The sequence below is a fragment of the Carassius gibelio genome, chromosome A7 (genome assembly GCF_023724105.1).
Source record: "Carassius gibelio isolate Cgi1373 ecotype wild population from Czech Republic chromosome A7, carGib1.2-hapl.c, whole genome shotgun sequence".
Taxonomy (NCBI): domain Eukaryota; kingdom Metazoa; phylum Chordata; class Actinopteri; order Cypriniformes; family Cyprinidae; genus Carassius; species Carassius gibelio.
Genome location: NC_068377.1, coordinates 8,083,920 through 8,107,748, shown reverse-complemented (window position 1 = coordinate 8,107,748; position 23,829 = coordinate 8,083,920). Strand labels below are relative to the sequence as shown.

The window sequence follows — 23,829 nt, the reverse complement described above, 5'->3', positions numbered from 1 at the left end:
CTCTTGGTGCATAAAAAAAGATCTTTAAAGTTGCAAAGACTAAAGTCTCAAATCCAAAGACATATTCTTTATAAAAGTAAAGACTCGTCCACACCCTCCTAAAACGGCTCATTCTAACACACCCCCAACATGTCTACGTCACTATGTGGGAAGATTTGCATAACGCTGCCCAAATGTTCATGCAAAGAAAGAAGGCATACCTTTTATTCTCGCTGTAGTGTTGTTGTTGCCGCCGCCATGGCTTTGTTTGGCCTTCCAAAAGAGGACGCAACTAGAAATCATGTTTGTATCACGTTTATAATGGGTTTTATGTTTATGTCTCGTCACTCCGGCCAGACAGGGCATCACAGTATGTTAAGGGGCGTAACATTTCCGTCACACACTTGAGGTATTCGGCCAATCACAACGCATTGGATAGCTGGCCAATCAGAGAACACCTCACTTTTCAGACCGATGAGCTTTGTGTAAATCGTTGCGTTTCCGAAGGCGGGGCATAGAAGAGAAACAATAATGTACAGTATGTGGAAAATAATGTGTTTTTTAACCTTAAACTGCATAAACACATTTTATTACACCAAATAATGTTCACTTTAGCAACATCATTTGACCCATTTAACAAATGGAACCTTATTGTAAATTGTTATAGACTTAACTTTTGTTACTTTATTTAAAGCATTTTCAAAGACCACTTATAAAAATAAATACTTATGACATATGTGCATTCGCATTTTTTAAAAATCCACTGTGTGCATAGGAACAAGATTTCATTGTGTTTTGTAAGAAGTCTGTGTTTATACATGATGCTTTTGGAGACAGAGATTTTTGATAAAGTAGAAAAGTAATTGAGACACAACGTCACTTCTCCCACTACGTGCCTGTGAACAGAGTGGCAATGTGGGAAGGAAAGGGTCTGCTGGGGTGATATTTAGTGGTATTCAGTAGGACTGTCAATAACACTTTGCTTCTTTAAACTTCGCATCTTTCTCATCTCATCTCATCTTTCTCCCCCGTCAGTTGATGACTTCCACTTCTGAGAACACCGGAAATGTGAAAAGGATCCTTAATTATGTTTTGTTGTGCAGCCATTATAATTTGATTTTAATTTCATAAATATTCTTTGGTATATATTTAGTCAGCTTGATTTTATTTCAGGTATCCACAGCATCAGAGGTGTGTGTGATTTGTTGTTGCCCATCTTGAGGTGTCTGTGTTGCTGTAATGTGTTGCCTGGCTTGAGGACAAATGTGTGAATGCACTAGTGCATGTATCTCACACAGGTATCTCGCCCCTCTAGAGCTGTCCTAACTGCAGGTTGTTTTCTGTGTCTTTCAGGTCAGCTGTGTTACCAGAACCATTTGACATTACGCTTCTGTCAGACTCTCCAATGGCTCGGCCGATGTCAAGTGCCTTCCGTCCGTGCAAAGTGCTGCAAGACCTGCGGGCTGCCATCACGGGGCGGTGATCACACTGCAAGTCGCTGAGATACAGGGGGATATCCGAATGACTGTTGTAAGCCAGGGAACACAAGATTATGACACACAAATATTCAAAGCAGATATGGACCAATCCTTTGTTGGACAGACTTTCATCTGGTCTGGTCAAGCTGTTGCCATTAACCTACAGTTCATCAGGGAGCTTCTCTGTCCTTACATCCTTTAACACACACAGTAAGCAGTGCTTATTTCCATTCATCATCTCAGATAAGTGGTAGTAATGCAGAGCGGACCATCTTGCCATCTCACTATAGAGTGATGCAGGGATGATGTCATTGTAGCATGTATAGTTAGCATTTTAGCTCTTCCGGCTCAAAGTCAGTGGGTTTATTGCATGGGTTTTTGGTTAAATGCCTAAAATAAGTTTTGTGGTTAACAAGCTCATGATGTTTTCATTCTGTGGCATAACATGCATCAGTAAACCCCCTTGTCATTTTATTTTTCTTGTCTTAAAAACAATGGTTGCTAACAGGAGGCTAAATGGGACTACACAGGTTGTAAATGAAATTAAACATCATAACTCCGAATATGAAAACTCATGTACTCACTAATTCGCTTTGACAGCATTGTTGTGTTTATAATCGCGCTCTTGCAAACTATTGTTATGCAAACAATCAGGGAAAAGTTTTTTTTTTGTAATTTTTTTTTTTGAGTTCTCAGAAGCTCAGTGGTAGTGACCTTTAATTCATGCAACTGTTGATGATTGCATTTAAGCTTCAAAATGCATCATGTGAAGAGTATCATGATGAACAAAATTTTTAAAGGGGTCATATGATGTAGAACATTATTTTGTGTATTTGGTGTAATGAAATGTGTTTATGTGGTTTAAAATAAAATAAAATACAAAACCCACTAAAAACCCACTAAATTATTGTTTATCCTCTATGCCCCGCCCTTCTGGATCAGTGTTGTAAATACACTGATTTCTAGCCGTTTCCTCTTTTGGAAGACCAAACAAAGTATTTATGTTTCACAACGAAACTAAGTGTCTCCACAACATGGTGGCGGCAACAACAATACTACAACGAGAATCAAAGTTACACCTACTTTCTTGGCATGAACATTTGGCCGCCGTTATGTAAATCTTCCCACATCGTGATGTAGACATGTGGGGGCGTGTTTAAACAAGGCATTTTTGGGGGGTGTGAACAAGTCTTAACTTTTTTTTTTTATATCTCTTTAGGTTTGAGACTTTAGTCTTTGCTACTTTAGAGATTGTATCTATTCACAAACAGCTTGTAACGCTCCAAAGAGAAAGCAAAACTTGAAATCGCATCATATGAACCCTTTAAGAATCAAACTTTTATTGGTCACAGAGCTTATTTTCTACAATAATCCAATAAATCCTATTGCTTTCTTTCTAAAGGGAACCAGGGTGATGCTGATTTCCAGATTGGCTTATAAATATACATCATAACTGCAGTAACTACTATAGTAATTTAATTTTCTTTTTTGATTAGCTGTTGATGGAAAATCATATCTTTTAACTAGGAATTTAGGACTGCATTTAAAGTCGTCCATTTTTTTTTTTTTTCATTTGAACCACAAAGCAAGAGCACAATTCCACATAATTGCAAGTTTGCAGATGTTTTTATTTATTGAAGCTGATGGCAGATCAGATGTGAAACCAGTAATGAAGTATCTGGTGCTGCAACGTAAACTGGTGCAAAAGGTAGTAAGCGCTAAGCTCCTCACTCAGTCTAATGTTAGCTGGTACTTGAATTCTACACACATTATTTATACCTTAATTTTAAATGTCTGTATTACTCTTTGGATTAATAAACGTATACACAGAATAACAGTTCAGTATACCACTTTTCAAAATGCATACAACATAGAAAAGCTTAAGGTCTGCTTTCGCAACATATATAAAGGATTATTTTTAATGCAGTCATTAACTGTTACCAACAACAGAGATATCAGTTTAAAGAAAAACTGTCAAGATGTTTGCAGGTACATGTAATATATTAAACTAATTAATTTTATGGTTTCTGACCTTTTATAATATGAACACTAATTGTTTATTCAGTCTTAAGATGCGGTCACATCTGCAACACTACGATTAAGTTTTGTGAGAAAAAAAAAGGTCTATTGTCAATAGTGTATGAAGCTCAGTTCACACAGAAGTCAAACCAAGCAGTTTTATGTTGGTCATCAACATGTGAAGTTGCATGGTTGACTTTAACAAGTTACAAAATCTACATGGGAAAATCTTACTGGATTTCACCCACAAAAAATTGTATAATTACTAAATGACAGAAAATGTGAAGAAACTTTAAGATGCAGTCATTAATGATATTTCAGTGAAATTTCAAAGGCAAAAAATGTCAATTTTCTATTGTCAATAGTGTAGCAATATATGAAGGACAGCAAAAGTCACTTTGAAACCAGGCTTTCTCTGACCAAACTCCAGATTCTTATTTGACACAAATAATCACCCATTAAAATGAGCCAAATAGTTTTACATTTGTGATCGCACCTTGAGTTGTATAAACTGTGCTGCATATTTTCTAACTCCATTATACATTTTGATTTGCTTTATCACATTTCAGGTTATCATTTCTTGATTTTATGTGAATAAATGGATTCTCTGGAAAACAAAACCTTTAGCACATTTGCATTTAATATAACATCTCTGCATGACACTTACTTTACTTCCATCACTTGTTCATCCAAGGACCATGTAATGTAGCTGCAGTGTACAATATATGTGTAGTTTTGCTCTAATAAGAGGCCTGCATCAGAACCGCAAATGCAACATATTTTGTTTGTCATGTTGTACTGAGACATGCAATTAATTATTTTTTTACTCCTTAAGTGTTTAGGTTTGTAATTCTGTGCTTAGCCGATGTTTCAGGACTGTCCTGTATATAGACATTGATAATACTTTACAATAAGATCCTTTTAATTAGCATTAGTAAATGCATTAACAAACAATGAGGAATACATTTGTAACAGAATTTATTCATCTTTGTTACAGTTCATTGTTTGTTAATGTTAGCTCAAGTCCTTTTAGAATAATATTAAGAGACAAACCTTTTGATTTAAAAAAAATTATCGGTTAATGTTGAAATTAAGATTAATAAATTCTTTACAAGTTTTTGTTATTGTTAGTTCATGTTAACTAATGTCATTAAAGGAACCTTATTGTAAAGTGTTAACTGACAATTTTCTGATTTACATAGGATTTTTTATTTATTTTTTTAACTGTGTTTAATTTTGAAGTAATGTGTCATTGTCATTTTAAATATTATTCATATTGCACTTCTGTTCCACCTTTGTTTTTTTGTATGTCTTTATTAAATAGTTCTTCTAAATGAAAGGATGTGGGTAACTTTTAAATAAAAAATAAATGGCATTGCAATTGGCAGATGAAGATGTCAGGCTAGAAATGGACCTGTCTGTAATGTGCTGTTAAAAACTACAAAACTTAATCTAATTTTGGACTCGTTTCTTTAAAGGTCATGTTGCTTAGCATGTGGACCGTGTGGCTGTTTCACTAATGTGAACTTTTATCGAAAATCAAATGAAATCCGTTATTTGAGCAACTGAGTAGGCTATGATTTAAGAATATAGTTTGAATATAAAAGAGTGAATTTTCATTTAATCTGTCCCTGGGCATTGCGATTTGCTTAAAAATCCAATTTAGGAAGAAAGGAATGGGGTGTTTCAGGGTAGATGTTATCATAGGAGACCTCATCTGGCCTTTTACACATCTACTGGTTATTAACTTCTCCTGAATAATTGAAATAGAACCAACATGTTGACTCCAGGCTGGACACACACCGTAACACACTACTATCAATGCTGTTTTTACTTGTTTGCTTTCATATGTTTCATTTGATCAATCCTTCAGTCCAACCAGCCCATTAAAACCTCTTCAGTCTACTGGATCTGATGGGTGACAGTAACTATAATAATTACGCATGTGAATCCATTCTCTCGTCTCCAAAGTAGCTTATGAAATGAAGAGGTCTGTGAGAGCACAAAGCTTTGATTCTTCATCATTAAAAGGCTTGCCAAGAGTTCATGCATTTCCTTGCATCTTTCGCCCTTTAGTCTTCAAAAGAAACACTGAACTGCAGATGATTTTCTCAGAAATAGAAACAGTGCCTCCCCATGGTTAAAAATAGTCCATGCTGTGTATCCTTATGAGAATTAATCATAATCATCACCTGCTCCTGAAAATGTAATGTTAGTAACTGTAATTGTATGAAAAAGTAAAAAATAAACCATATAGTATATATAGATAGATCGATAGATAGACAGACATACACACACACACACACACACACACACAAATACAAGTTACGGGTATATATTTTAAAAGGACAATCTAGGCAACATTAGGGGCATTTCAATGCAAAAATGAAAATAAAATAAAAAATTAGTGTAGTGCAATCACTGCAAATTTACTTTCAGTATACCAATTTGTTATAAAGTGAGGAAATTGCTAAATTAATAAATTTCACAAATAATTATAACAAAACTGAATATGAATTTTGAAACGGAACGATTAAAATAGCATTTTCTAAACCATAGTCCAGTTATATTTGTTTTGCAGAGCACAGCAGCATTAACAGACACGACTTTCTCTTATTCATGTTTATTAACAGGAATCACTTTAGAAAAAGAAAACTAAAATAGAAAAAATACAGTACGTTTACTTTGATTTGATTGTTTACACACACCAATCTTCCCCATTATTTATGTTTTTACAATTGCTTGCACACACTTTCTGCAACCATGGCTTGTTTTCTCTAAACTCTACAAAAAAAAAACGTAATGCAAAAGCAAATATTTATTTCAGAACTATTTTAATGCTTTATTCAATCTCCGGGTCTAGTGGTAGCATTTTTAGCTTAGCTTAGCATAGATCATTGAATCTGATTAGACCGTTAGCATCTCACTAAAAAATGACCAGAGAGTTTTGATATTTTTCCTATTTAAAACTTTACTTCTGTAGATACATGATGCACCGAGACCGGTGGAAAATGAAAAGTTGTGATTTTCTAGGCTGATATGGCTAGGAACTATAATCTTATTCCAGCGTAATAATCAAGGAACGTTACAGTCGTACCATGGGTGCAGCAGGCACAAAAATAATACTACGCAGCACCTGAAAATAGTTCCCAGCAACTCTGCTATTGCTGCAACTACACAAACTAGCTGGGGACTATTTTCAGGTGCCACGCGATATCACTGCATTCATTTTGAATGCATCTAATTTAGAGAACTGTATTTAGTTTTGCAGACTTGGTCTGAAGATTTGGTATATGAGTGAATGGTTTCACTGAGTGTGCCTCAAATACAACTTTTAGTGTGTAAGCAATTTAAAAAAAAACTGTAATAAGCAAATAAAATTCCCCATTGTTAGTCATTTCCCAAAACTAGACTTGTAAATCAAGACAGCAGTAGTTTTAGCATACACTTGTTCCATTTCCCTCTTTGGCCACAGAGTACATTTCATCATTTCAGACTGCAGCATAAGCATTTATCTTTTAGGAACATTCAATTGTGAGTTGATCAAACTTATAAAGGACTTATAAAATTATAAAATTTCCATTTCATTATCCATTTCCCCTTCTCATTCATTTGCACTGCCAATCAACTCAAACAAGACAATCTGACAGGACTTCATTATGGAAGTAGTAATGTTATTTCCATCGCAGTCAGTTGCACATACAGTATGTGTTCATATTTATTGTTTCCCCTGCTGCTCTACGGCTCTCCAAACCTCACCCTCAGGATACTGATGTTTTTGCACAGACTCTTCCAGCATTTCACAAGAGTATCCAGGGTCCTGAAAATATAAAAATACTTATTTATGCTAATGCCATAAAATGATGATATCCTCTCTTTTTAATTAAATTTTACAATATGCAAGTGCTGAATATGCAGACATTCAATATTATACAATGTATGTAGTTTCTAATGAAGTGTTTTATTGACTGGCTGTGTACATTATCTGAAAGTACTATTAGATTTTGAGTACATGTGAAATTTTTTCAAGCCGACTGTTTGATATTTCCAGAAAGGTCAGGGGTTTTATGAGGTTAGTTTGAAGATTTGGGTTTGAAAAGAAAAAAAAAACCTCTGGAACTATAACTATGGAACAATTGTCCCAGGACCATTAAATGATTGAAAAAGCCACCTCAGGTGTGCATTATTTTTCAGGGATTCAACAAACTGTCTGTTCATTGTCCCTACACAACTGGTCATAGTACGGCAGGAGAATACTGTACATCCCTTGCTTTGCGTGTTTATCATATCTCTTTTTTTAACTTACCTTTGGTGGTATGTAGGCGGCATTTCTGATGACGGTGGGGCTTTTGAAATGTTCATGAAGGTGATCCACATACTCACACATCCTTCAAAAAACACACAGCAAGCAAAAGCTCAACGAAATGACCTTAAACAATCCATGTTTAACATTTAAAGGAATTGCTCACCCAAAACTAAAAGTACTTCAAAAAAAATGTTCTTGAAAAGCTTCACTTCTGACTTTCCATGTCAATTAATTGACAATTCACAAATCGTCCACTCAACAGGAGATGGTTATTTTCCATTTTATACACACGCGATTTAAACAACATAGACATGTGTCTTTTTATGATCTATATTCATGTTGAGGTCTAGTAACTACTGGCAAATATTCCTCAGGGGAGTGTTACTGTTATGAATATGACTGCTTAGTGTACGGACTTGCCCATTGTGTAATGAAGGAACTGAGCTAGTTGTCCATTAACAGTCTAATTGATGGCTGATGTTCACAAGTTCATAAACTTTTACATATTCAAAAATCTCTGCCTATTATCCAGACTTAGAAAAGGGACAAGTCGTGTACTTTTGTAGACTCCTTTAACGATGCCTTTTGAAGCTCAGCATCCATATTATCCATTGCTTTTTGTTTTAAAGACAGAAAATCTGCAAAATATCTCTCTGTCCCACAATTAAAGAAAATAATATGGGGACTTGGAGTAATATGATGAGGGTGTGTAATTGACAACATCAGTTTCAGGTGAATGGTTTCTTATAGTGCGCATCAAAAACAGAAATATTGGTTCAAAACACATACTGTACCTATTATTTAAACTAGCAGACACTGAAATGTAGTCAAATAAAATAAGGTGCTGAACGAGCTCACACAGTCCCACACCCCCGGCATGAGGACACACTGGAACTGTAAAGAAAAACAAGACATACGATTTTGAATTGCACAGAAATCTAGATAGGTGTCTAGGGTCTAGATAGGAACATTTGATTTACCATTAAACTTGGCAGCCATGAGTATGATGGCAAGGTTCTCATTCACACTGCCCACCCGACAACTGTCAATCTGAACAAACTGTAGAGCTGCGGCCTGGAGAAACTGCTTAAACATCACTCTGTTATGGCACTGCAAACAAGCACACAAAGATGTTGATACAGCATGGTATCTCAAAATTAACAACAAAGACACAAAGACTATATCTGACAAATATCTCTTTTTTTCCATACAGTGAACGTTGTGTTTTGAGTTCAGGAGAAGAAAAACTCAGTTTGGAACGACATGAGGGTTACTCTTCATTTTTGGGAAAACGGTTCCATTAAGGCTACGTTAGCGCTACGTTCACGTGACAATGATAGTCAAAAACAAAAAAGTGTTTTCCTTGCATTTTCAAAAAGTCTCACGTTTACACAACAACGTTTTCAAAACGATTTGGGTTTACACAAATCCTCGGAAACGGACAAAAATGCTGTATTACTTATGCCAGGCCAGTAGTTGGCGCTCTCACCTTGTTAGTAAACAGTCACGTTACCTGTGGGTTTTAATATTGGTGAAGTCAATCCACACTTTGCTGAAGAAGCATAACAAGCGTTAGCAAACTCTTGAACAGTTGCAACAGTACCATGTAGTACTCCACTATTGTTGTGCATGTTTGTTCGCACTTTCCTTTAAATTGATACGTACTGCGCATGTCTACATGCCTAACACGTACTACGCACATGCATGACGTCACGGTTTTCAAAGATTCCTGTATTGGGTGTATATACGATCGGCCGATCTTTAATGTCATCTTTAAATTCCCTCAAGTGCGTGATTTCATATAGAGCAGCTGTTACTACACAGAGCCATTGCTAACTGAGAAGATGCGCAAATAAACGCTGAAAATGAACGTGGATTTGCGCAGCTTCTCAGTTAACAATGTTGATGTGTAAATGGTCCCTAAAACATTACTGCCAGATAACAGATCCGAGCTTATTAACAGTTAAACAGTACAAATAGTGAGACCTAAAGCACTATGTTGAGCATTTGCATGTTTTATAACACGTTTTAAATAATCTCACCTGCTCTCCAGTGGCGACTCCAATACCCAAGGGAGCAAGTGCCTAGAAACAAAACAAGAACCCTGAAAAAACCTGAATAACATGGTTTAATAATGAACATAACAAAACCTGTTTACCTTAGAGATGGAAGCATGGCCTAAAACATCATCAGGACACGTGGGTTCCTCAATCCATAGAGGGTGAAATTCTGCCAGCTTGGTTACCCAAGTAATCGCTTCATTAACATCCCAACGTTGGTTGGCATCAATCATCTGACAGATAAAAGGTCTTGTAAATTCTCCTGCCAAATGTAGCCTTCTACTCTTAATTTTAACTGAGGTAAAACATGATCAGGTTGAAATATTAAACTACATGTTTTCTTATGCGTTCTGCAGTGTATTCATGTTTGACTTAGAATCACCAGGGTGTTGTTTGGTCCAATCAACTTCCGGATAAGGCTGCATCTACGGATGTCATCCTGCAAATCAGCCCCAACCTTCACTTTAAATTTAGTCCAGCCTTGGGCAAGAGCTTCAGAGCAGAGCTACACAAAGCAAAACATGTCAAGCATATGATTCTTGTCAGAATATGATTCTTGTCAGGGTATGATTACAACAGAAACCAAAAAAACAGCCCAGCAAACAGACATACCTGGGTTAGTTGTTGATCAGTGTATCCCAGCCAGGCACAGGAAGTGGTGTAGGCAGGATAGCCTTCCTTTAACATCTGCTCCTCTGTAGAGGTTTAAACAAAGTAGTGAAAAAGATTTATTAAAAAAAAAAAAAAAAGTTTATCTACAAAGCAGCATTTGAGTGATTTCAGTGCAACACTGCTTGTAGTCTTTAAGAAACTCATCTTACCTCTACTTTTCTGACCCTTTTTTGCTTTTACCAATATATCTAAAAGAAAAAGAAGTGAAAAAGTTTATTATGTGAATACAATATAAAATTATACGATAATGCCAAACAATCTTTAATGACCTCACCTAAAGCTTCCTGCTCAGTCAGTGCATCTGTGATGTATCTAAAATCAATACAGCTGATCAACTTGGCTGGATCCTGGGAAGAGGAATCATAAATAAACACAAAAATAAGCATAATGCTATATATGTATGTGCTTTGTTTTAAATCTTAGTTGTGGTCATGTAAGTATGAAAGATTTTTAAAAGTGAATAACTCACCATGTCTACAAGTAGCTTCCACAAGGGCTGCAAAACATATTCATTCTGACCTTTAATGATATTATACATTAATACATTCAGAAGTATCGGTCTTCAAGGGTTTGTTTCTCACCTTGCCCTCCACTCGTGCCCATAAATCCCAGACAGCATTCAGAATGGCTGCTGTCGCCAGCTGAATTACTCCTTTTTCTGGTCCAACCTATCAGTAATTTCATCCATTATATTAACTGTACATGATGACTTGAAAGGATTGAAGTGGCTGAGCTCACTGTTGTGATACGAACCCATCTCATCTGACCATCACTGCTCAGGAGTCTGTAGAAGCCTCTGAAGTCACTCACTATCTCCTTCAAAGTCTTCCCCACCACCAGAGTAGATAAGGCTTTAACTGCACACACCACTAGAGACAGACAAACAGACACACACGCGGTCATCTAGCTTGGTATAAACCTATCAGAATTTCTTTCATTATTCGGAACTGATGGGGATACTATTCTAACAAAACTAATATTTCACCTAACACAATGGCTCTTTTATCTTTACAAATAGGATAAAACACTCTTGTAGAAAAATAATTTCAAGATTTTTTTTTTTTTTTCAGGATTTGAACATTTCTGGAGATTGTGTAACACAAATGCATCACATAACCTAGTGGTTTGTTTGGTCTGGTTATGTAACTGTTTATCAGGGTAAAGTTTTGATATTAACTAACAAAGATGCTGTTTTAATGGCTGATACTGATATCTCGCAAAGCAGGTGATAGTTTAGAGAATTCAGATGTAGTACAGCACCTTCCACTAATACTGACACACTTGTTAAATATGAGCCTTTCGTTAAAAATATTTATAGATATCTAACTTTTAATCAAAATAGTAAAATATTCTTAAAGGGATATGGCCAGGGACATAAATATATATTTTACAGCTGCTTAATTTGCTCTTATTTTCCAAGGGTGCCCTGCAGTACTAGAGCTAACTTATGAAATGTAATAAATTGTTACAAAAGACAAATTGGCTGATTTGGGAAAAACTTCCCACACTATTTACCAACAAAACGATTTCATCATCATCTTATCACGGGAGCCTATTTTCACAAACTAACAAATACATGTTTGTTTCTTTCAATTGTGAGTTTACACATGACAATTCGGACTTCATTTCTGAGTCACTTCCATTCCGTCACAGAGTTAACCTTGACATTGTGTTTGTTTATCTCAATTGTGAGAATCGCGTGACAAACAAGCTTACATTTCCGTACGTTACTATGGAGTTTTTAGGAAATAAAAACCTTGAAAACAATTCTCACCACAAGGTGACGGTATTGTATTGTTACTGGAATCATAAGATCCACTCGCACGACATAGTCATATGACATTTTTGCAGAATTCTTAGATTTGTTAATCTCACCTATTTCCGTCCCTCTTCCGACAGTAAAAGTCAAGCCGTAACCCTTCAGTGCAGCGTCCGAGTCCGTCTCGAGAACAACATATGCGACTGAGTAATCTGGGTCGGTGTGCTGCAAATCAATCACAATCGTAGTCAACTGTAATGCTTGCATTATTGCTGGTGCATCCATTAATTCTGATCGCTCTGAAATAAACTGGATATAGAAGTGAATCGTAAATATAGGTTACACACCATTGCATCAGATCCATGTTGTTCCAGTGACGTCGGGAATCTTACGTCGCGCACTGTTAACTTTATTATTTTGCTTTCCAGCATTTTGTTTCTGTTGTTGCAAACTTTGCCAGTGGTGAACTACACTTGACTTTAAACACTCCGCCCAAAGAAAGCTACGATTGGCCTTTTGACAAGATTGTAGAAATGTGATTGGCGTTTTTTGAAACGACGTCACAAGTGACAACGTGATCACATGATCATAAGAAACGAAACCAGTGCTGGAGGATACATGGCCTTCTGTAATAGGATGAATATGATTAGTATTAGACCTACAATATAACAGGCAAATTCATTAAAAAAAATAATAATAAAAAAAATAAAAAATAAATAAATATAATAAATAGATTTTTGGTTTAAGGATTTAGACGTTTTTTATTAAAAAGTATAGTTATTCTAATGGTCTTTTAAGACAATCTGATATATTAATGGATTTAAATAAGTCATAACATATATAACAATTTGGGCAATGTACCGATTTGATATCCAGTGTAGTGGGAAAAATATAAGTATAGGCTATATCAAAAAGTATTTGATGAACAGCTCTTTCTGGTGTCCGTTATGCTTTATTTTCTTCATCAGACATCTCTGTATATAGTAGTATATACAGTTCTGCTCATAAGTTTACACACCCCTTGCAGAATATGCAAAATACGAGAGATCATAAAAATTGCATGTTATTTTTTTATTTTTGGTACGGTCTTGAATAAGCTATTTCACATACAGTAACAGATGTTTAAATATACTCCACCGTTCAAATGTTTACATACCCTTGAACATTAATGCTGTGTGTCATTTCCTGGATGATCTATGACTGTTTTTATGTTTTGTCATAGTTGTTCAAGAGTCCCTTATTTGTCCTTAACAGTTAAACTGACTGCTGTTCTTCAGAAAAATCGTCCAGCTCCTGCACTTTTCTTTTTGATTTGCCAACATGTTCTGCATAATTATCCCATTTCCAGCAGTTTTAGATTAATCATCTGAAAGCTGAATAAATAAGCTTTCCATTGATGTGATTTGGCCGAAATACAGTTATTTGAAAATCTGGAATCTGAGGGTGTAAAAAAATGTAAATATTGAGAAAAACACCTTTAAAGTAAGTTTAGCATTTCATTTGGAAATTAAGGTCTGGAGTCTGGAGGAAGAATGGAGAGGCACAGAATCCAAGCTGCTTGAAGTCCAGTGTGAAGTTTCTGAATGATCTAGGTGCCATGACGTCTGCTGGTGTTGGTCCATTGTGTTTTATCAAGTCCAAAGTCAATCTACCAGGAGATTTTGGAGCACTTTATGCTTACATCTGCTGACAAGCTTTATGGAGATGCTGATTTTAATTTTGCTTGATTAGCCAGACGACTCACTTGAACTGAACCTCACAGAGAATAAATGAAGTATTGTGAAGAGGAAGATGAGTAACATCTGAGAAACAATACAGAGAAGCTGAAGGCCGCTATCAAAGCAAGCTGGGCTTTATCAAAGCAAGGAAAGGCTGATCACCTCCATGCCATGCTGCATTGAAGCAGTAATTCGTGCAAAAAGAGCCCCAACCAAGTATTGAGTGCATAATGCTTCGGAGATCTTGAAAATTTCTGTTTTGTAAAAAAAATATATATTTTATTAAATGTTTAATTTTCCTGTGTAAGTAATAACCATCTGAATTAAAGCAAAAAAATAAAGAACTTTTCCATTACATTCAAATTTTTTGAGAAGCACATATATATATATATATATATATATATATATATATATATATATATATATATGTAGTAATATTGTAATATTAAATTGAAACTGTATCATGTTTATCAAGATAAATATAATATATAGACTAATGGTTACACACAACAATAATCAGAGTAAGTTTATTTAACAATAACTCATAAAATATTTGAGCAGCCCATCCAAGTTAACCCTAGTAAAAGAAGATCTGCTTAGTTTATAAATATATACATATTTTGTTCATAATTGAGAACACTGCAAAATCACTTCAGTTTGAGAATGTAACAAGATTCCAACAAACAGATAACATTACTTTTTTTCACAAAAGTACTACGGTTCACTCTAAAGACTATATGTAAATCTACATTTCTTGTTTGGGAATGGCTGTTCAAATGTTGTAAAACCAATACTGAGACATCAGCTGACATACAATTATTTGAGTTGGGTTATAAAGAAGAAATCAAACTGTAAAATAATTCAACATGTAACAATACATTAAAAAAAGTATCTAAATACAAATAGCAGGGACAAAAATAGACCATATAATTAGTATTGAATGGAATTTGGACTATATTGTAACAATGTTGTAACATTACATGAGGAATACAGGAAGAAAATGCAACCTCTCCTCTCACAGAACCCATGTTATCATCTAAAGTGCCTCACCGATCAACAGCCACGTATCTTTCAGTGAGCAAAGTAATGTATTGCAGCAGAAAAAAACTTTAAGATGCCTCAAATGCAGATTGTCCGTCCATAAGAGGTTTGGGTTGTTTGATGGAGGTTCATGTGCAGAACTCAATGCCTGTGGCTGTTACTGAAAGGCTCCCTGCACGGCTGAAGATGCAGCTGTGCTTGCAGCAGACTGGACGGTTCGGTTAGTGACGGCCCCCTGAGAAAACTCTTCCTGGGCCTTCTGGAAGCTCGCACCTGCGTGTCTGTACATGGAGTGAACCTGAAAACACAGTGGAAGTCAGAGCACAATTTAATGATTCAAATAGCTTTTGTGAAAATTAAATGTCAAAATGTGGGTGAAATAATATTCCAACGTCAAGAAGCATAACATATTTTTTTAGAAATGAAAAGTAAAAAAATCTCCTTATTCTGACCTGTGCTTATTAAAAATATATAAAACAAAATAAATGCATACTAAATTTTATTCTATTTTAAATGATAAAAAAAACACTAGTAGACCTAGTGGTTTTGAAGTGTAGAGGCAAATATTGTTAAAGATTTTAAATCACAATAAATGAGTTTTTGTGGTCTGCACTGTGATTTAATTACAGCTGATGCTTGTGGTTCTAAATATGTCTCACAATATTTTTTGTTATATGAACTATTGTTACACTGAGTGACATTTTGAGGGTGTTTTCTTAAAATTGTGGCAAACATGTATGACAGTAATTACATTTGCTCAACAAAAATAAAATGAATCCATTCTAAATGTAAATAAAGCTGTATTCAGCTTTTATTGTTTTGATGCTTGAAAACTAATTTTTATCTTTGATCGACATATTAGAACCAAAATGGTACAAATGAATATTTTAATGTGTAAAGACTGACAGATAAAAAGAAACAGACACAATAATGTATGCAAGTGCAAGTACAAGCACGTTACCATATATGCACACATACAGCTTTGCCTAACTTACCATTTTCAGTAAGATGATGGACAGCACAGCATTGACACTGAAGAATCCAGCCACCACCATCATGAAGACTGACGCGGCTATGCTAATCTCAAACATAGAGATGGCCGTGATCCAGCCGCTGAGAAACAATCATCATTACATCACATTAATGCTTTTAGCAGGCACTTTCAAACTATCTCACAATTAACAGCAATACAGGAAAATAGAAAATGAAATAGTTTGGGAAGTAATCCCACACCTTTCCTCAACAAGCAGACAATCTGAGCTTTTACTCATGTTCCATGTGCTGGATGGGACTGTCAATGCTTAATAATGAGGGTTAGACATTAGTAGAATAGTAACAGTATGAAACTGTTGGTGAGAAGAGGCCAGGATGTTTCACCAGGAAAAATATGATCATGAGAGGGAAATAAAGAACAGAGCCCACACTCACAGAGAGGTGACCACCGGCAGATTATGAAGTGGAAATCTGTCGAAGAAACATGCAGAGAGGAAGTACACACAAAGATTCAAAGAACACTCTTAAAAGAGCACCAGTGATGAAGAACCTCACCTGTTTCCCCAGTTGGGGATCCCCACACTCTGAATGATGTACACTATTACTTGGAATGAGAAAATGAAGAAGAAAAAGAAGAAGCTGAAGGAGCTGTCAGACCTGCAATGCAAACAAAAGAAACAAAAAGATACAGATGAGATGATGATACTCATATGTCTTTCAAATACAATCAATAAACTCCCAGTCTCTATGTAATTGAAGAACCTTTCTGAAGCACAAAGATTCTTGTTTTTCATGAAATTAAAGCTACAGTAAGACACTACATGCAAAACCATTGTTTTCATGATGATTCTATGACAAGTGGAAAGCAAGCATCCAAAATACACAATTAAGTGTTTATTACACCTACATATCTATTTTTATCTGAAGATTTCACGCCAGAAATCTCGATTTTAGTAGCATTTACAAAAAATAACATTTAATCCTAAAAAACATGGTATAGAATTTATTTTTCTACATTCAAATTTATGGATTCATAAAAGTGATAAAATGAGGTTCCATATCCATTCTATAAAAAAAATCTGTTGACAATAAAAAGGCTTTATACAATTGTCAGATACAAATACAAATCAGTGCATGTTTAATTAGGTAATACCTTTCATTTTTAAACAGCATTTTAGAGAAACTGTAAGATAAAAATGTTGTTTTAATGAACTGTGATCAGTTGAGCGAGGAAGTGTGGTGATAGATATCTGCAGTATTAGTTCATTTTTGTCCTGTTCACATGTGGTGACTTCTGTCATAACTTGAAAACGTGATGAAAATAATGCAAAATGCCAACACTGAACTCACTTAAAGGCTTTGTATACGGGTCGGTACCAGCAGAGGAAAGCTACGGGAGTAAACAAAATAAACCAGAGGACTGAGAGTCCGAAGTCCACTCCATTTTTAGTAGAGACACTGAAACCCACCAGACAGGCCAGCAGGTTCAGAAACAGTGTCAGACTGTGATCTGTTGAAAAAGAAGAAGAGGACCGTTAGCTAGGCTTACACAGAGCATGAACATTTCCTAAATGTTTGCTAAACTTTACTTATGTTAGTTTCATAGTTTTTGCTTATAATTTAAAATAGAATATACAATTATTTTTATATTTTGCTCACACTTTGATATAGTAGTTTTGGTGTTCTTTAGCATTTTTTTTGTCTGTTTTTATTCATTTTCATTTATTAGTTTTTGATGATTTAGTTTTAGTTATTTTTAAATATTATATATGTATATATATATATATATATTAAATGTAAACCTACTGCAGGATAATTATAGCAAGCAATTCCATTTTGAACTCAGCATATACTTACACATCCAGAGGTAGTACATCATCTTGCAAACCTTCTGATATTCCACAGGAATTTCTTCATTGAAATCCTGATAGAAGCAAGGTTTTATGGGGAAAAACTTGGGCAAGGGTGGCCAGTTGTTTTCTTTACCTGCAAGCAAACAGTTTCCTTCATGTTAGGAGTCCACGTGACCACAGAAGAAAGTCTTACAGAACAAGATCAGTATTGGTTCACCTAATGCTGTGTCTCGATCCCGAAGCTCCTGATCTTTACGCTCCAGCTCCGCAGCCTTCTTCTCCAGCTCCGCTTGCTGACGGAGGAGCTCAGCCTGTCCCGCAGCGACACTGGCCTGATGGAGGAACCAGATACACGCTGCTGTACTGCACTGAAGTTTATGAAGAAACCTAACAAACTAAATATCATGTGTTAAGTGTAGTTCAGCATCAACACTGTACTAACTTGTGGACTGGGCTCCACTGTGGTCTGGAGGACGGCCGGCTGAGAGGGGGCTGAAATGGGAATGGTGCGCTGATCCTGAAAAGAGAGTACATACAGAAAAGCTGCTAGGTGTTTCAGCGGAAGAATCTGAATTGTAAACTATCCCTAAGGAATCAAATCCAAGATCAAATCAATCCTGAATACAATTTCAATTCATTCAGCATGATCTTTGATTTGATTCTTTCTTTTTTTGCTCCCAATAGGATCATTTTGGTTTCAAATTATGACCGAACAAAAAAAGATTCTGTATAAATTGCTTTAGATTCTTATTCATATTTTGACTAGATATAAAAACCAATGCCGTGAGGAATTGTGAAGAGTTTTGATGTGAAAATGTGAGTTGTAAACTGCTGTCATGCTTACCAGAGCACCAGCTGTGAATGGGTTAAACTCTCCTATGCCATCAGCTGCTGTGTTAGTCACCAGAGTAACTGATGGATCCTGTCAGACATTAAAAAAAAAAAAGTCTATTCATTTAACACTTCAAATGTAATGCCCTGGATATTGTTGGACATATATGATGTTTTTGTTTAAAGAACCTTGGAGTGTCATGTAAATATTGTCTGCCAGTACATGAATTTAACAATTCTTCAGTACCACGAAATTACCAAAGTATTGCCATCTGTTTAATTTGATCTTTTATTACATTTGTATCTAAAAAAAAAAAAAAAAAAAGAGTATATATCCGTAGCCATTATAATTCACAAACGCAGACGAAATTGAGATGAACCTGTTGGGTTTGTCCACCTCTAGTGAGGTGAAGGATCGCTGCTGGGTATGTTTTTATGATGGAAATATTCTTTATGTTCTTTACATAATGATAAACAAGGTTGTGGTGCTAACTACCTCTCAAAAACTCCGTTGTTATATTTTAAAAAAGCGCTATTTAATTTATCAAAATAACACTTCCTCTATCGTAATCACAATCGTTCTGATTGGCTTATCAGCCTAAGAGTGACATCTGATTGGCTGAACGCCTGACATTATCTCACCTCCTAAGTTGACTCTACTTATAACAACCGAACAGGTTTGCAGCGCTAACAACTTGTAACATTTGACACATTACTGAAGACATAAAAAATAAAACCGTAGTTACTTACCTGAAAAGGATTGACATCAACTGGTTTGGCAAAGGGGTTGCTATCGAATCCAGACATGTCTTGCGGCAAGCAGCACAGGTGTATCGGGGCTCGCGCAACTCCCTGAGCGCGCACACCTCGCTGCGCGTGCGTGATGGCATCAGTCGTCACGTGACGCCGGGGTCACTTTGATCTCTCTTACGCTGCTTGAAATGAATACTGGAGTTCTGATGAGAAGTTACCCTGCTACACGTACACAAACGGACCGTTTTAATAAGATATTACTTTCGAGATTTGTGAAGGGAAGAAAACTTTTAATTATTATTTTTATTTATTTTTGAAGTAGCATGAGAAAAGCAATGTAATACCATTGTATCACCACAGTGTAAAGTTTTACTCTTCTGTTGTATTCTTATCAACTGATGACTATTTATTCAAATATACAAATAAATGAATAATTCCGCACCTTTGCCACCAGTAAGACCAGTTAAACCGCTCTCCCTTAGGCCAGATGCACCCATTTGGTGAAGGAAGAAGATACTCTTTCAGGTTTGCAGGACAAACCAGTAATTCAAGATCTCCTCCAAGTGCTCAAATCAATACAAAACTGAACGTGGCTGAAACAGGTTAGCAGTAATAGTTGCACAATAACTCAGATCTTTCTTTTAACAGACTGTTCTTATTTGTTCAAAATGTGTAATTTATTATACAACCATTGAGTTTTTTTTTCCATTTCTTTCATACAAAATATTTGTTCAACATATGACTCCATAAGACAAATCTGAGGCCAGACAGCTGTTTGCTCAATCCTGCAGGCGGTGTGACCAATGTCAGCAATGCATGAGATCTAAATAACACATCATAAATTAACAGTCTTCATTCGGAGATCGATGCCATGTGTTTATGTCCATAAAGTCGTTCCTGTGAAAAACACGGCCTTTGCTAAACATCATCACATGCAGAAACCCTTAACAAGCCATGTTGCTGGGGTATAATCACAGTTTATCACGAGGGTGACAGATTAATCTTGATGTTCATGATCTTAGCACAAACCACAGTGACAAAGGATTGACAGATGGTCTAGACAGAGAAATATTTTGCTGGTGGCACAAGTTTTGTTCATTTCACAATCAGCTTCTTGGTATCAATAACTGAGAGATATCAGAATCCCTCTAAGGGCAACACTGCTAACACAGCAGTTGAATAAGAGCAGTTAGTCAAATCTGAGCATAGCCCTCCAAAATGCACTTGTGTGGATTATAACCAGGTTTTATTTAATAATTAAATATTTAGAAAAAAAGGGAAATATCACATTACAGTATATATATACATATACACAGGCAGAAGAGACCATTTGGTAATATATTAAATCATATTTAAGTCAAGAGGAATCTCATGTTTGCAGGGCATGAATGATGGTAAGATTCAGAAAAATGATTACATTTAGAATACCTTAAGTAATAGTAATCCAGTAACTTCTACGTTTTAACACTGGTTTCTTAGAACAAGACTGAGGCAGAAAAGCACAAAAAATAGGAATGAAAATCTGGATGGATGGCTTTTGACATACAGTAATACACTATGTGGTGATTTGGTCCTTTAGTGTGGGATCCTCTGGTATTATATAACACCAGTTTGCGTGGTCCCTTGATGGCATCATTTCCCTCCAAGCACAACACAAAAAGCAGCACAGACATATCCAGAGGTTTTCTCATAAGACACACACACTCACACACATACAGAGGAGCCACACAAACCCAGTGTCCTCACTTCTCTCTCCAACTCATTCATGACCGATGCACGATATATGAATTCAACAACCCAGCAGTCACTGGTGCTCTGGCTTTGTACACTTTATATCACAATATATTTATATAGATTTATATATTCCATGTACATAAAATTTATTAAATAGGCTTGGGGGCAAATCAGTTGTTGTGAATGCTGTAAACGTTAAAGCAGCCCATGGTTTAGCTTGAATTTGTGGAGTTCATCAATGGCTTCTTCTCCCGCGTTTGGACCCCGATCACCGTCAAGGAGTTGCCAATCAAAGCCCAAAGGAGATCATTCCACGTCGGAATGGTTCAGCATTCCCTTTGCCCTGCTTTCCTTCACCACACATTCCCAACAGAGCTGTTTTCTCACATGCCCAGCTCTCTCTTTCTGCTTTTTCTGTCAACATGGCACTTAAGGACTATAATGCAGCAAATGTGAACTCAAGTGAGCTAGCAGGGAGGGATGAGCTCTTCTTTGTGGATGGATGTGTAACCTTGTGGCCTTCATACCATGAACTCGTTGCTGCCATACACCACCACCTGCTGGGGTGGCAAGTCTGGATCTCTTTTCGGCCCTCCGTCCATCGGAGGATCACGATGCTTCTGAGGTGAGCCCTTGGCACCTTGCAGCCGCTGTTTGCCTTTTTCTGGGTTGAAGGTGCCGCGGCTGGTGAACTGCGGTCTCTCCTCTCCATCATGCTCGTCCTTCTCCAGGCTCTCAGGAGGTTTTTGGGTTCGTGATTTATGGGTTCGCACAGGTGGCTGCATATAGGAAGATGACACAGAGGACACAGCAGAACTGGAATCCATGGAGTCCAGGGATTCGGGCTGCTTTCGCAGAACTCTCCTGTTCTTCCCTTCAGACTTCTTGGGCCTCACGGCGGCCAGCGCTGGGCCTCGCTCTGTTGAGAGACAGAGAACAGCAATGAGAGGTGTGCTGGAAAATCCCAACAAGGCAATGGCATTCAAACTAGTGTAGTTTTTCCAGTTTTAAATGACACTGCATTGCTGGTTTTTGTCATTGTTTGGACATGAAACATAAGGTTGCCTCACGAAATCAGGCTTGAGCTGTGTCTAAGCTAATGTGAAGCAATTGCCCCATTGTAAAAACAAAAGTGTATATAATCATAATGCAATGTTGAATTTATACTGTTTCCGTCAATGTCTTTTCATTTATTATTGTGTGGTGCTGTGACATGCAAAAGTTCCCTTTGGGGATTAATACATTTTATCCAACCCAATTTACTAGGAATATTTAGTAGTTACTTACCAGAGAAGTCTGAAATGGCTCCCTCAGAGTCCACATTCAGGTTTTCAGAGCTGTCTGCGGTGCCTATAGAGGCCTCTGACTCCAGAGTCTCATCATCGGACGCCCGCGGCTCCAGAGAAAGCATCTCAAACGTCAGCTCCTCCCTATGAGGTGATGATCAAACAAATCTCAAGCTTTGGTTGTGTTCATTACAGAATAATAGTGTACTTCTTACTGCTATGTACTACATAATAAAAAAAACAGCATTTTTGTATCATTTAATAATTAATTTTGAGTAAATATTTATCCGTTTCTCAGAAGTATGATCAAACGCTAAGCTCAAAAGGAGATGGTAAAAATAACTATTTTTATTGCTTCCTATTAATTACAACTGACAAGTCTGGTACATTGCATTGTGGGATACCCAATACAGTGTGCCCTGGATGTATAATGCACATTATATATAGAAGGTTTTTGGGGGTTTCGTACCATTTGAGTATTAATATACAAGTTAATATCCAATCCCACATGCTAAAGCCAGTTCTCTTACTTTTCTTTCTGCAAACTTTCAATTTGTTCGGTCAGGACTTTCTCTTCCTGCTGCATGGCCACTTGTTGTTGCTCAGAGACTTCTGGATCTCTGCTGACTTCCTCATCTCCGCTCTCCTGCATCACCTCCGGGGCGGTTGGAGACTGAGGACTGACTGGAGGAGATGGTGAGTGATACCTCAACCTGTGCACCTGGCCCTTACTCTATCAAACACAACACAACACAACATTATGAGTGGTGCAACTTCAGATAGATCAGGTTTTTCTATTACTACTGCTAAACTCAAACAAAGTCTTTGCTGGTTTCATTCTCAAGACTCTTTTATACTACAAAAACAACAGCTGAATACAGGGTCCAAATTGAATATTGTTTTTGTCCCAATGGCAAATTATAAATTAAGCTGTTATTATTTTGTGACTTGATTCACGTATGTCAGTTATGGTCAGAAATGTATTCTTACACAGCAATTGAAATTGTGTGCGTTTGTGCAATCACTTAAAGTGACTAAGTAGCTATTTTGGCTCTTGCTACTGTTCCTTTTGGACCTTGGATGGACAACACAGACTCAATTCAGCCCAAAGCTGTTACCTTTCTGAATGAATTAGACTACACATTACCAACCAGAGAAAGCAAAATATTAGGCACAAGGAGTGAATGCAACAGAAATTTTTATCTCAAGAATTCCCGAGTCATGCAGTGCAACATAATGAGAATGTAATGTAACAGTGATTTTGTCTATAAAAGTGATTAGCTAACATCTGAGCTCTAGAGTGTCTTGCCCAAGCGTCTGGATGTCATGATCATGAAGACAGACAGA

At 36.5% G+C, this 23,829-nt stretch overlaps 4 protein-coding genes and 1 long non-coding RNA gene across 13 annotated transcripts in view; 1 reads left to right on the top strand and 4 right to left on the bottom strand.

The window, feature by feature from the left end:
- The window catches only part of LOC128016558 (A disintegrin and metalloproteinase with thrombospondin motifs 7-like), a 104,112-nt gene extending 99,294 nt beyond the window's left edge, over positions 1 to 4,818 (top strand). The window contains exon 24 of the mRNA XM_052601170.1: positions 1,333 to 4,818. Coding sequence (XP_052457130.1) covers positions 1,333 to 1,481 — 149 coding nt within the window. The 3' untranslated portion in view covers positions 1,482 to 4,818. The remainder of the gene's footprint in view (positions 1 to 1,332) is intronic.
- A 1,265-nt stretch (positions 4,819 to 6,083) lies between these two features.
- enosf1 (enolase superfamily member 1) lies at positions 6,084 to 12,786 on the bottom strand. Its single transcript, XM_052601171.1, has 15 exons — positions 12,621 to 12,786; positions 12,390 to 12,498; positions 11,268 to 11,383; positions 11,096 to 11,182; positions 10,984 to 11,010; positions 10,789 to 10,861; positions 10,664 to 10,702; positions 10,455 to 10,537; positions 10,225 to 10,347; positions 9,941 to 10,075; positions 9,825 to 9,866; positions 8,763 to 8,892; positions 8,577 to 8,676; positions 7,783 to 7,864; positions 6,084 to 7,296 (listed from the first exon to the last, which is right to left on the bottom strand). Exons 1-15 carry the CDS (start codon positions 12,702 to 12,704, stop codon positions 7,195 to 7,197), a joined length of 1,332 nt encoding a protein of 443 aa, XP_052457131.1. The 5' UTR covers positions 12,705 to 12,786; the 3' UTR covers positions 6,084 to 7,194.
- Positions 12,787 to 13,329: 543 nt separating this feature from the next.
- Positions 13,330 to 14,370, bottom strand: LOC128016294 (uncharacterized). Its single transcript, XR_008184132.1, has 2 exons — positions 14,154 to 14,370; positions 13,330 to 14,075 (listed from the first exon to the last, which is right to left on the bottom strand). It is a non-coding gene; the product is annotated as an uncharacterized LOC128016294 (long non-coding RNA).
- Positions 14,371 to 14,502: 132 nt separating this feature from the next.
- LOC128016557 (secretory carrier-associated membrane protein 2) lies at positions 14,503 to 19,615 on the bottom strand. Of its 2 annotated transcripts, XM_052601168.1 has the most exons (10): positions 19,460 to 19,615; positions 18,723 to 18,800; positions 18,321 to 18,395; positions 18,096 to 18,210; positions 17,883 to 18,011; positions 17,376 to 17,535; positions 16,581 to 16,682; positions 16,461 to 16,496; positions 16,028 to 16,145; positions 14,503 to 15,330 (listed from the first exon to the last, which is right to left on the bottom strand). In XM_052601168.1, the coding sequence occupies exons 1-10, from the start codon at positions 19,514 to 19,516 to the stop codon at positions 15,190 to 15,192; spliced, it is 1,011 nt and encodes a 336-aa protein (XP_052457128.1). In that variant the 5' UTR covers positions 19,517 to 19,615; the 3' UTR covers positions 14,503 to 15,189. The 2 variants fall into 2 exon arrangements, with proteins under 2 accessions (XP_052457128.1, XP_052457129.1); XM_052601169.1 differs by lacking the exon at positions 16,461 to 16,496.
- Positions 19,616 to 20,097: 482 nt separating this feature from the next.
- Positions 20,098 to 23,829, bottom strand: part of LOC128016556 (unconventional myosin-IXAa) — a 112,498-nt gene continuing 108,766 nt past the window's right edge. For all 8 annotated transcript variants that reach the window (XM_052601160.1, XM_052601159.1, XM_052601165.1 and 5 more), the window contains 3 exons: positions 23,013 to 23,215; positions 22,484 to 22,626; positions 20,098 to 22,115 (listed from right to left, as the gene is read on the bottom strand). In XM_052601160.1, coding sequence (XP_052457120.1) covers positions 21,718 to 22,115; positions 22,484 to 22,626; positions 23,013 to 23,215 — 744 coding nt within the window. In that variant the 3' untranslated portion in view covers positions 20,098 to 21,717. The remainder of the gene's footprint in view (positions 22,116 to 22,483; positions 22,627 to 23,012; positions 23,216 to 23,829) is intronic.

Coding starts and splice junctions, on each gene's coding strand:
- LOC128016557 (XM_052601168.1), bottom strand. CDS start 19,516: ATGTCTGGATTCGATAGCAACCCCTTTGCCAAACCAGTTGATGTCAAT. Junction 18,801..19,459: donor TTGATGTCAATCCTTTTCAG/GTAAGTAACTAC, acceptor AATGTCTGACAG/GATCCATCAGTTACTCTGGT. Junction 16,146..16,460: donor CTGCCGGTGGTCACCTCTCT/GTGAGTGTGGGC, acceptor ATTGTTTCTCAG/CGGCTGGATCACGGCCATCT.
- enosf1 (XM_052601171.1), bottom strand. CDS start 12,704: ATGCTGGAAAGCAAAATAATAAAGTTAACAGTGCGCGACGTAAGATTC. Junction 11,183..11,267: donor GTGATGGTCAGATGAGATGG/GTTCGTATCACA, acceptor AATTACTGATAG/GTTGGACCAGAAAAAGGAGT. Junction 8,677..8,762: donor CATGGCTGCCAAGTTTAATG/GTAAATCAAATG, acceptor TTTTCTTTACAG/TTCCAGTGTGTCCTCATGCC.